At 40.6% G+C, this 12,703-nt stretch overlaps 1 protein-coding gene across 2 annotated transcripts in view; it reads right to left on the reverse strand.

Moving 5' to 3' along the window:
- botv (exostosin like glycosyltransferase 3) overlaps window positions 1-12,703 on the reverse strand; it is a 607,246-nt gene that overhangs the window by 488,999 nt on the left and 105,544 nt on the right. For both annotated transcript variants that reach the window (XR_014442305.1, XM_083129802.1), the window contains exons 10-12: window positions 7,327-7,454; window positions 3,011-3,135; window positions 770-918 (exon numbers count right to left, since the gene is read on the reverse strand). Coding sequence is in view for 1 of the 2 variants with exons in the window: in XM_083129802.1 (XP_082985928.1) it covers window positions 770-918; window positions 3,011-3,135; window positions 7,327-7,454 (402 nt within the window). In the remaining variant the exon portion in view is untranslated. The remainder of the gene's footprint in view (window positions 1-769; window positions 919-3,010; window positions 3,136-7,326; window positions 7,455-12,703) is intronic.

The raw sequence follows: 12,703 nt of genomic DNA on the forward strand, positions 1-12,703 counted from the left end.
AATCATGGATATATGCATATGAGCCGGAACGTAAACAGCAGTCGATTGTATGGGTGTTTCAAGATGAACCCAATCCAACAAAAGTTGTTCGCGCTCGAAGCACATCGAGCACATTTTTCGGGAAAACTGGTCATGTGGCAAGTGTGCCTTTAGAGGAACGTAGAACGGTCAACTCTGAATGGTACACAACAATTTGTTTGCCAGAGGTCTTCGGTCAAATACGGAAAACAAACAAACGCCGTCGGATCATTCTTCATCAAGACAATGCCAGCTGTCACACATCTTGTCTAACAACCGACTTTATGAACAGTCAAAAAATCGAATTGATGGGTCATCCGCCGTACAGTCCTGATTTGGCACCCAATGACTTCTTCTTGTTCCCGAATGTCAAGAATAAATTGCGTGGACAACGATTTTCGTTGGCGGAAGATGCCGTTGATGCATTCAAAAACCATATTATGGAGGTGTCTCAAGAAGATTGGAAAAACTGCTTTGACAAATGGTTCGAACAAATGCAAAAGTGTATTGACCAAAAAGGAGAATACTTCGAAAAACAATAAAGCAGTTTTCAATGTCAAATTCCTGTTTTTCATTGTTAGGCTCAAAATATAAATAGTGACCCTCGTATATGTAAGTTGTGTTGCTATGCTCCTCAATATGCATTTTTCCTTATAAAACCAAGAGCATTGCATAATACCTTATACAATGAGCTGAAATGGACAAACAAACACACACACACATGGAAAAAAAAACTGTTACAGTAATTTACCTTGACTGGAGGTTTTCTTGTCAAGTGCGATACCAAAAAGTTCATAGCAATGTCTTCGCAGTTCATGTAAAAATCTACCTTGTCTCGAATGGCTTGAGGCATCCAGTAGCTGTACAGGTAAGCATAGTACTTATGGAAAAATGCAGCACCTGAAAGGAAAAACACTATAAAATTATGGGCATGTTATCAAGCATAATGACTTTCTGCACCATTCACACAATTATGGTGATGAGCCCCTAAAAAACAAAACAAAAAGAAAATGGTGGACAGAAAGAACTCTTTCACGGTAATTCCACTTGTGCAAAGTACAACTATTCAGTGAATTACAATACATAAAAAAAGTTTTAAAAAAATTAATGTGGCCATCATCTGTCATATGGAAATGTACCTGAAATTTTTTTTGCACCACACTGATGGCAGTTTTCCTCCATTACACAAAATGCCATTCCAACCTATGTCTCAATATTTACAGAAATGGAATCAAATGAGATGGAATGAACCTTTGAAATGTTTCCTTTCTATTCATGTATTGTTGTATTGCAATTTAGCAGAGCTGTGGCATTGTGAGAGTGTAAAGATTTGCTTCAATTACCTTGTACATCCTTTCAAAAAAATCCATTCATTAAAACAAATAAGACAGATCCATTAAAAAGCAAAACATACAACTGCTAACAAAAAATCAATGTGTATTATACAACTTTAGGTTGCAAAGGAGCACTCGGTACATACACACAAGCACAGAGGATTGTCTAGGCAATTGGTCCAGATGCTAGAACATTGCTAACCTGTACTTACACCCCAATACACGTAATTTCAAATTTAAAGCTTTTCTAGTGTCAAATCATTGTTTTGTGGTTGATTAGACTGAAGATAAGCATCATTACAGTGTAGTTAGTCTACCATCAAGTCAAAAATGCACATATAATTCTGGTGGAAATTCCCAAAACTGAATAAAACAATCATAATCATAATTTTGAAATATTTGTTTGACATCACAAGGGTGTCTACAATTTCATAAAAACAAAATTCCCTGACTTCTCTAGACCAAGTCATTAGGGCAATTCATGCATTGCAAGAAGAGTCACTACACATTAGATAAACAGCACAGTCAGAAGTAATAATGAGAAGGAAAACTGAGCAGAAATTGACTGCTGAATAGAGGTGAGCTTTTAGATAATACTTATCACCTACTGACTAATGGTAAACAAGGAATCATTATCTACAAAAAAATCATAACAATTACAGCATCAATAATACAGTGGTGGCAAGGGGGGGGGGAAGTTGTCCCCCTGCCCACCCACTTTTCGCAACTATTGCCCCCGCACTATGCTAAACCTTATCCACAAAGGGAAATATACTGTCTTTGCCCCCCCCCCCTCCCCCAGTTTTGGCACCTTGCCACCTGGTATTGGAACCAATCGCTGCCACTGATTACAAACATTTTGATTTTTCCAGAAAAACAGTAAATTTCACTGGTATTTCCATTACTCATAGGCGTAACTTTGCAGGGGCAAGAGGCACCGTTTGCCCCCAAAATCTTCAGGTTTGTTAAAATTTACAAGTTAAAGGTACTTTTGTTAACATCCTAAAACCTAAGGAGCTAAGTAATAAATCATAATATTTATGATTCCGCAAATGTAATAGTTATTTATCAAATAATCGTGGACACCATTTTTATGGGATGAAAAACTTTTTGACTCTGTCCCCCCAAAAGTTAAGCCTCAAGTTCGTACCTGCCCCTCCCCCCAAGTTAAGTCCCAAGTTACGTACATGTCATTACTTGTCCAGAAAAAATAAATTATCAACTTTTAAAGGATTTTCAGTTGTAGACACCCTGATAACACATAAAAATCTAAGAATTGGAAATCCGAGTTCTACTGTATTGACAATAAAATCCATAGAATGGAACAACTAATAATTGCCACACACATTTCTTTAATCACAATGATTAGGATGTATGATGTATGGATGATGAGACACACACATACCTTAATCAGGGTGTGAACCTGAGATCTCTGGCTTTCAGGCATGTTATGACCATTATTTCACCAACAGTAATTTCTAAGAATCTCATATTATTATTATTTTAATTCAGCAGAAAAAAGGGCTTTTAGAAGCGACCTTTAAACATTTTGTATTCAACGATGGCATAAAATAATACTTAATTACAAAACTTATTACAACTTTCACATCATTATTATCGAATCTAGGTATATATTACTGTTGAAAACTTCAACTTACCAGTCAAGACCATTGACAATTCACAAGAATAATTGGAATTATACAGCCATCCATCATATTTTAAGTCCCAGGCATGATATCTTCCAGGGAAACCTACGATGCGATCTCTCTGTTCTCGCCATACTCTGCAAAACATACTTTCAATTAGAGGATGATAACACGAAAATTATTCAAATTTATATCATTTACTTTTTTAAAAAAATGAGTATGCACACACAAACGCAGGCAAAATTAGAAGTGTAACTATATATTCAAAATTAAAGAAATCTCGCATAGTTTTCTTTGAACTGAGTATATATGCAGTGGTATCCAATGTTAAAACAAAGCTGACCCAATATATAGTACATGGTTTCCCAAACATCTGGAATTATAGTGAGAGCCTTCATTTTCACTGCTGCATGAGAATACCTTGATTACCATTTTCCAGGACGTTGCATAGGTTGCTGAGCAAGTGGTGAGTGGCTGTTACAAAAGCAGCATCTGACAGCACTTGACTTTTATCTTTGAGATACTTAAAATCCATGGTTTATGCCGGGGAGATTTGTGATTTGGTGTACACAAGCAGGGACATTGTTAGCAAAATTGATCCTACAATTATCAACTGTTAATAGAATAGCAACAGTGATTGGATCTGGGTGTCATGAATAGAGCTACATATAAGGGTGGATCAAATGAAAATGGAACAGGGGCCACAGAATGAAATCAACACGGTTTATTTCAAACATAATCTCGAAATTTACACAAGCACTTGTCACATTGTTTCACCAAGTGGTGAATACTCTGCTCGTAGAACTCCTTTGGCTGAGATCGGAACCAGTTGCGAACATTGTTCATGATGTCATTGTCCGAGTGGAAGCACCGAGCCTTCAATGCCTTTATTCAATAGACCAAAGATATGGAAGTCACATGGCGATAGATCAGGTCTATACGGTGGGTGTTCCAACAATATCCACCCAAACATCGCCAACATGTTCTTTGTAACAGCTGACATAGCTGATATATGTGGCCGTACGTTGTCATGTAGCAAAACTACTCCAGAGGACAACAGGCCGGGCTGTTTGGCCTTGATTGCTGCGTGCAAACGGTGGAGGATACTGCAGTAACAAGCAGCATTGATCGTTTGACCATGGTCCAGGAACTCAAGGAGAATGATCCTTCATGATCAAAAAAACATGTCAGCATCACTTTGCCACTACTCTGCACCATCTTGGACTTCTTCGGCAGTGGAGAGCTCGGATGTCTCCACTTTTGGCTTTGTTGTTTGCTTTCGGGTTGGAAGTGGTGGCACCAAGATTCATCACCTGCCAAAACCCGTTCCAGGAAATTGTCCTTGGAATGATATCTCAGAAGATGCTGCATACACAATCCCATACGGAGGCTCTTCTGATGATCCATGAGATGGTGCGGCACTCAATGTACTCACTTTCCTGTACTTCAGTCTGTCTGTAATGACGGTATGTACGGAACCGAAACTCACTCCCACATCCATGCTGATGTCCCTGATGCTGACTCGTCTGTTTGCGTGGATTACCCGGTCGACTTGTTCCACCAGAGTGTCCGTGATGACGACGTGAGCTTGACCAGGTCGCTCATCATCCTTCACAGATTCCAGTCCCTTGCGGAAACGCTTGTGCCAGTCCTGCACACAGGTCAATGACAGAGCATGTTCTCCATAGACTGCCTTTATTCGTGGCTGCACTTCACAAACTCCAGTCCTGACTGACTGTCTGCCTGCTCGCTTTCTTGGACGACACTTCTGCCAGACCGCCTACACATTTCACGTGCTCATATGCGACTATCTAGGGGGAGTCCATTATGCAAGTAGGGGTTTCCATCCTTACCTCCTGCTCTACCTCTACACAGGGTTCCTGCCACACACATACATAAATATAACCCAATACATCTACTATTCTGTTTTCATTTGATTCACCCTAATATTTATAGTGAATAAAAGATCAAGATTTCGGTATAAAAACTGGGCATATTTTGGGTATATAAAATGTCATTTCGGTGTTAAAATGGTGAATGAAAACCTAAATTTGATTTTAAAACTATTCTTATTACACAAAAGTAGAGCTGCAAAAAAGTCAGTTTTTTTGAATGGATGGTTTTTTACTATAAAAAGCAGGCTTGTTTGAAAAAAAAACTGGGAATTTTGACTTTTTTGGCTTTTTACCAATTACAGCTAACCTATTTCACTTGAAGTTACTGTTATGAGTTTACAGGTTTGTAGTGACATATTTTACAACTAGATAAAAAAATTTACATGATCAAGCAGCCAAGAGACAGATATTGGGCAATCCAAGTGGACACATATTGCATAGTGGTTCAGATACAATTTTAACCCAAGCTTACCAAGGGGGAAGGGAACTTGCAGGCCCAGCACATCTATTTTTTAGATTTTTTAACTGTTTGAAAAGAAATTACATTGTTCACTAGGATGTTCCCAATACTTCTGTATTACTTTTGCTCATAAAAACATAAATGTAATGTAAATAGGATGCAAAATCCACTTGGTGGACTTATCAGATGCCATGTTTGAATGTGTCTCATTCGAGACACCCTTGCCAGTGACAGTCTACAATTGGTTGGTAATGATGGTAATTATTATATTTAACAAACAACTGCACTTCTACAGACAAAAAAGCATAAATACAAAAAATTGTTTATGGATTTTGTGAGTCTTAGTGAATGATAAAATATATGTGACACACTCAAGCAATAATTGGTTATTATCTTTTTTATTAATAATTGTAATTTTTGTAATTATTATAATAAATAAATAACTGCACATATATAATCAGCAAAGGAAGCAGTAAGCTAGGGTTAAAAGTGAACATGTAGTCCTGATGAGCACATCTGAACATGAAATGGGACTTAAAACAACCTTTTACATGTTCGTGTCTCAATTGAAATGTTGATGTCATAAAATATGAAACAAATGTTAATGTCACGAGCTGGCATTAAATGCAAAATCAGCACAACTCCCCGGTGACAAGAGGTCACTGGGGGAGTCAGAAGTTAGTGGCCAAGGGAGTCGGAAGCGAGTAGCCTTAGTGTGTGAACCGTAGAGTGTACCTGCTCGGAAGTTTGGTCTGTACCCCGCACTGCAGGAACATCAACAGGTACAGTGATGACAACTGGTCTTTCTATTATCGGTGTTTAATTACCTTCTTCTTGTATGTGTGTATTGCTTGCATTCTACAATTATTTATCTTGTAGTCTTCGGTTATTACAAGCAAAAAAACACAGTTTTTCATTGTGACGATTCAGGAGAACACACACTCCCTTCATCAGACATTTATTTTTAGTCTGACTCAAACTAAAAATAAAGGGAGCGTGTGTTCTCCTGAAACGTCACAACAAAAAACTGTGTTTTTATGCTTGTAATAACCATAGGCTACAAGAGAAAAGTTTAATTACCTTTTGATCCGGCTTGGGCGTGAACTTGAATCCTAAATAAATATTGGTAAGGGGCAAGAGCATTAATTTTTCCGACTCCTCACTTACAAATACAACCTCTCGCAGCCAAGCAGTTTAAGCCGGCTAATGGTCAAAACGTAACATGGTGGAGACTGCCGCTTCCACTTAGTGGATTTATGGCCAAAACGTAACATTAATATGATGCCGGTACAAACGATGCACATCAACATAAGAATCATTATTTTTATAAAATGCACGAATACAAAAAGCACGTTGCTGCCCCGTAAAGTGATCCATGGCAACTAAATATTAACAATATTGCCAAGCGTTTGCGATCTATCTCATTTCTCCGTAATGAGTGAATTGCCCCAGAGGCAGATTCAAAATCAAAAATATTTCTGAGACACCCCTTACAAATGTTTTCATGGTTAAGACCATACTTTAACTAGCTTTGTTAGTACATTAATTTTAATAGCTTCACCTAGTGAAGCCAAATTAACAATTCAAATTATGGTTCATTTTGCTAGTTTGTATGTTGAAAGACAGAATGGTTCTCATATTTCAAAGAAATTGAACCTGAAATATGAGCTCAAAGAATTTAATGTTGTTCTATTCACCTATAATTATACTTAATTTTTTCTTTGCATCAAAGCAATATTCCTTAATATGTTTCCCGTTTTTAAAATCTCCTGGTAAGGACATAATTTTAGCAAAGGCTCAGTCAAGTGTACGTTTAATTTTAGTCCAAATCTAATTTTTGTGTGGTTCACGTTATTATTTCTGGTGCATAACCACTGTTCATGGTTTAATCATTTAAGTGTTGAAAATTATGTTATCTTGTTACTCCATGCATATGTTAAGCACTCTTTTGCTGAGGTTAGATTTATACTTACCTAAAGCCAAACATAATTTCGTCAGGTCTCAAATGAGCATCATCGTCCACTGATAAAATAGCTTCTGTTTCTATGACATCGTATGGAAGGAAACGATTGTTGAGACTATTGTGACTAGCTTTGACAACCTGAAAATTTAAAGGCACAGTAAGGTTCAGTCTCCTTTCCACATAAGTAAGCTATCCCAATAAATCACGATCAGAAAATGTTGGTGGCACCATGAGGGTACAAGAGGCAGTGCTGGAGCATCCTTGTTTTAAGCTCTACACTCCTTATTAGCCTCTATGTTATGCAAGGGTGTATTCATAGCAACATGTTTCCAGAACATTTTAATGAATATACTACATTCTGAAGTAATACGATGACTCTCACGAATATTTTTCCTTGAAGATCTGCACTGTTTTTAGTGGCTTAGCTGATACGACTTTGAACAGATACTTATTCAAACGCGCCCGACCCTGTGGCTGAGTGGTTAGCACATCGTGCTGTGATGCCAAGGGTCCCGGGTTCGAATCCCGGTCGGGCTTGGTTGTTTGTGAATGTCCATTCATCAATTTCATCATTTCATCACTCATCCCCCATCTTCGCAAATTAGCCAAGAGGCACAAAACACGAAGTAAAATAGACTAAATCAAATCAAAATCAAATCAAATCAAACTTATTCAAAGGCCAATACTCCTAGTGATTCCCACCAATACCAATGCTTGAAATTTGTAACAATTAAAAGTTACTTACGTGAAATTTAAAAGATTTCGTAATTCCGCGTTGCACAATTTAATGGTTCAATCCTATTAATTTCGAAGATCCACTGTCTTCATTCACAAAAGGGTACGGCATTTGAAGCGGAGATGGTACCGCGTCAGTACATTGTTTGTTCCCGGGCGGCGGTGGTTGCGATTTTTCCCGTTCGGCAGCACTGGCGTGCGCATCTTGGTTTGCGTCGTCTGCTTCCTGTTGTCCGGTGGCGTTGTCAGTTGGGGGTTGGGGGGCTGGGCCGTGTTGCTCGGTAATGTGCCGTTCCTGTTCCCCGCGTGGCTGGAGGGGGGTCGGGTATGTGCATAGCATCTTTTCTTTTTCAGGTCGGGGATCTTTCTGAGGACAGGGTGCCAAGTTGGGTGTGCTTGTCCATTGTCCAGGTTTAGTGCTTGTTTCTGCTGGATGATAGCATGGGTTTCTTTGATGGTGTTTTCTATGACAGAGCCGGTTGGGTGAAGTATGGATATGGAGGAGATGGTGTGGTTAGTGGAGTGGAGGTGTTGGGAGAGGCCTGATTTAGGTGTGTCGTTTTTGGAATCTTTTACATGTTCGTTGATCCGTTCTTGGACGGTGCGGATGGTTCTGCCAATGTAGGTGTTGTGGCATTGGCATGTGGTCTTGTAGACACCGGGGGATGCAAGTTTGGGTAGGTAGTATCTCTTGAAGTTGGGTAGTGCTCTTCCGATTTGGGATATGGGTTTGTGTGCTACTCGGATGTTGAAGGGTTTGAGGGCCTTGGCAAATTTTCCAGATGTGGTGGGGTGGTATGGAAAGGCGATCCATTTGGGTTTAGGATTTTGGTTCGGGTTATCTCTGTTTCTTGGATGTCTGAACTGGGTTTCTGTTTTTGCGCACCACATGGATAGTTGGCGCTCGGTGTAACCGTTGTTTAGGCCTATTTCTGTTACGCACGCTATTTCATCTTGCAGGTCATCTTCTGTGCAGCTGTGTGTGAAGGCTCTTCTGTAAAAGTTCATCCATACTCCAGCTTTCTGTTTTGGTGGGTGGTTGGATTTTGCATGGATATACTGGGTGCCCGAACCTGGTTTCCTGTATACGGATGTGACGAACTTGTCTTGGAGTCGTCGGATGCTGAGGTCGAGAAAGTTGAGGGGTCCATTTTGTTCCCTTTCAACGGTGAAGTTTATGTTGGGATGTATGTTATTGAGGGCAGTTAGGAGAAGGGTTAGGTCCTCTTCCTGTTTGTAAATGACTATGGCGTCATCGGCATATCTTTTGTATCTTATATGAGCAAGCTCTGGTTGGGTGAGAATTGACTTCTCGGCCACATGCAGCACTATGTTGGATAGGGGTGCAGAAAGGGGGTTGCCCATCGCTAGGCCCCCTGTCTGGTGGAAGAAACTGTCCTTGAACTGGAAATAGTTGTGGGTGAGGCAGGCTTGTAGAAGGTTGCAGATTTCATCAGTTACAAATGGAGGCGTGTTATTGCTGAGTAGCCAAGTTCTGGTGGAGTCAAGTGCAAGGCTGATCGGGATGGAGGAGTACATGTCCACTACGTCTATGCTGGCTAGTTTGCAGTTGTCGGCTTTGACAAAAGAGGTGACAAATTCTTTTGCCTCGAGGCTGTTTTTTAGGCAGTAGGTGAGTTTGTCATTGTGGGCGGTCAGTTTCTGGAGGAGCCATTTGGTTAGGTGGACACTTGGTTGATTGAAGTCGGCCACTATGATTCTCAAGGGGGTTCCTGGTTTGTGAGTTTTTGGTATGCCATATGCACAGGGAAGGCTGGGGTGGGTGTGATTACCCTTTGCAAACATAAACCCACAGTGCACAATAAACTAAGGAACACAACACAGGAATTCCGAAAGTGGCTACAAGACAACAAATGTTGGTGCATAAAATCGGACAAGGGTAATCAATACGTCATAATGGGAAAAGGCCAATACAGTGACAAAATGCAAGCAAAACTAAACTCTGACGGCTACAAAAAGCTGAAACGTGACCCCACAAGCAGATACAATACAGCCATCCGCCGAGCCATAGATAACTGTGCCCTCCTTCAAGATAGTGAAAAGAAGAAACTAAGGAACACCCACCCCAGCCTTCCCTGTGCATATGGCATACCAAAAACTCACAAACCAGGAACCCCCTTGAGAATCATAGTGGCCGGCTTCAATCAACCAAGTGTCCACCTAACCAAATGGCTCCTCCAGAAACTGACCGCCCACAATGACAAACTCACCTACTGCCTAAAAAACAGCCTCGAGGCAAAAGAATTTGTCACCTCTTTTGTCAAAGCCGACAACTGCAAACTAGCCAGCATAGACGTAGTGGACATGTACTCCTCCATCCCGATCAGCCTTGCACTTGACTCCACCAGAACTTGGCTACTCAGCAATAACACGCCTCCATTTGTAACTGATGAAATCTGCAACCTTCTACAAGCCTGCCTCACCCACAACTATTTCCAGTTCAAGGACAGTTTCTTCCACCAGACAGGGGGCCTAGCGATGGGCAACCCCCTTTCTGCACCCCTATCCAACATAGTGCTGCATGTGGCCGAGAAGTCAATTCTCACCCAACCAGAGCTTGCTCATATAAGATACAAAAGATATGCCGATGACGCCATAGTCATTTACAAACAGGAAGAGGACCTAACCCTTCTCCTAACTGCCCTCAATAACATACATCCCAACATAAACTTCACCGTTGAAAGGGAACAAAATGGACCCCTCAACTTTCTCGACCTCAGCATCCGACGACTCCAAGACAAGTTCGTCACATCCGTATACAGGAAACCAGGTTCGGGCACCCAGTATATCCATGCAAAATCCAACCACCCACCAAAACAGAAAGCTGGAGTATGGATGAACTTTTACAGAAGAGCCTTCACACACAGCTGCACAGAAGATGACCTGCAAGATGAAATAGCGTGCGTAACAGAAATAGGCCTAAACAACGGTTACACCGAGCGCCAACTATCCATGTGGTGCGCAAAAACAGAAACCCAGTTCAGACATCCAAGAAACAGAGATAACCCGAACCAAAATCCTAAACCCAAATGGATCGCCTTTCCATACCACCCCACCACATCTGGAAAATTTGCCAAGGCCCTCAAACCCTTCAACATCCGAGTAGCACACAAACCCATATCCCAAATCGGAAGAGCACTACCCAACTTCAAGAGATACTACCTACCCAAACTTGCATCCCCCGGTGTCTACAAGACCACATGCCAATGCCACAACACCTACATTGGCAGAACCATCCGCACCGTCCAAGAACGGATCAACGAACATGTAAAAGATTCCAAAAACGACACACCTAAATCAGGCCTCTCCCAACACCTCCACTCCACTAACCACACCATCTCCTCCATATCCATACTTCACCCAACCGGCTCTGTCATAGAAAACACCATCAAAGAAACCCATGCTATCATCCAGCAGAAACAAGCACTAAACCTGGACAATGGACAAGCACACCCAACTTGGCACCCTGTCCTCAGAAAGATCCCCGACCTGAAAAAGAAAAGATGCTATGCACATACCCGACCCCCCTCCAGCCACGCGGGGAACAGGAACGGCACATTACCGAGCAACACGGCCCAGCCCCCCAACCCCCAACTGACAACGCCACCGGACAACAGGAAGCAGATGACGCAAACCAAGATGCGCGCGCCAGTGCTGCCGAACGGGAAAAATCTCAACCACCGCCGCCCGGGAACAAACAATGTACTGACGCGGTACCATCTCCGCTTCAAATGCCGTACCCTTTTGTGAATGAAGACAGTGGATCTTCGAAGTTAATAGGATTGAACCATTAAATTGTGCAACGCGGAATTACGAAATCTTTTAAATTTCACGTAAGTAATTTTAAACCGCGTTTACCGCAACCACCATGAATTAAAAGTTATTCAAAATATTATTGATTAATATCAATTCCCCCAATTGTGCTCCAATTATATATATCAACTTTCTTCAAAATATTCAAGAATTACATCAAAATGTTAAAATAACTGGTATGTAAACACAAAAATCTATTTTGCCCCACAAAGGTGGCGCAAAATAAATGAAACCATCAAATTTTGCATAATTTGCAGGATAAATTAGACTATGTGGAAATGGTATTTTTGCAGACGAAAGTGCTGGAAAAGTATCAGCAAATACCATTGATATCAGCTGATGCTGATACATCGACATCATTATCGGCTCAGTCCTAATCAGTAATATCACATTCAATACTAATAAAAAAAAGTATAAAAATGTATACAGTTACAATGCTTTGTACACACATTAACAGATTAACAAGGTTCAAGTCGCAACAATTACTTTTACAAATTTGCTTTGAAAAAAAAAAAAGTGTGCAGAATACAACCTCATGAAAGCTTCACAAATAGAGCAATTTAAATTAAAACATTTTCTTGCTTCTGTCTATATGTACTGAATTTGGTACTAGCTTCATCGAATACTGTGTTTGTCAAGCCACACATACTCAAGAAACACAAAACAAAAATATCCATACCCTTGGTGGCTAAGCATGTTGAATGATAGACTGACGATCCCACCACTGAAGGTCCCAGGTTCGAGTTCTGGCGTGAACATGGGTGTTTCTTTGTGAGTGTTCTTTCATCAGTTTCACATAATCACCATTCATCCTTATC

The sequence above is a fragment of the Lepisma saccharinum genome, chromosome 10, assembly GCF_977018435.1.
Source record: "Lepisma saccharinum chromosome 10, izLepSacc3.1, whole genome shotgun sequence".
NCBI lineage: Eukaryota > Metazoa > Arthropoda > Insecta > Zygentoma > Lepismatidae > Lepisma > Lepisma saccharinum.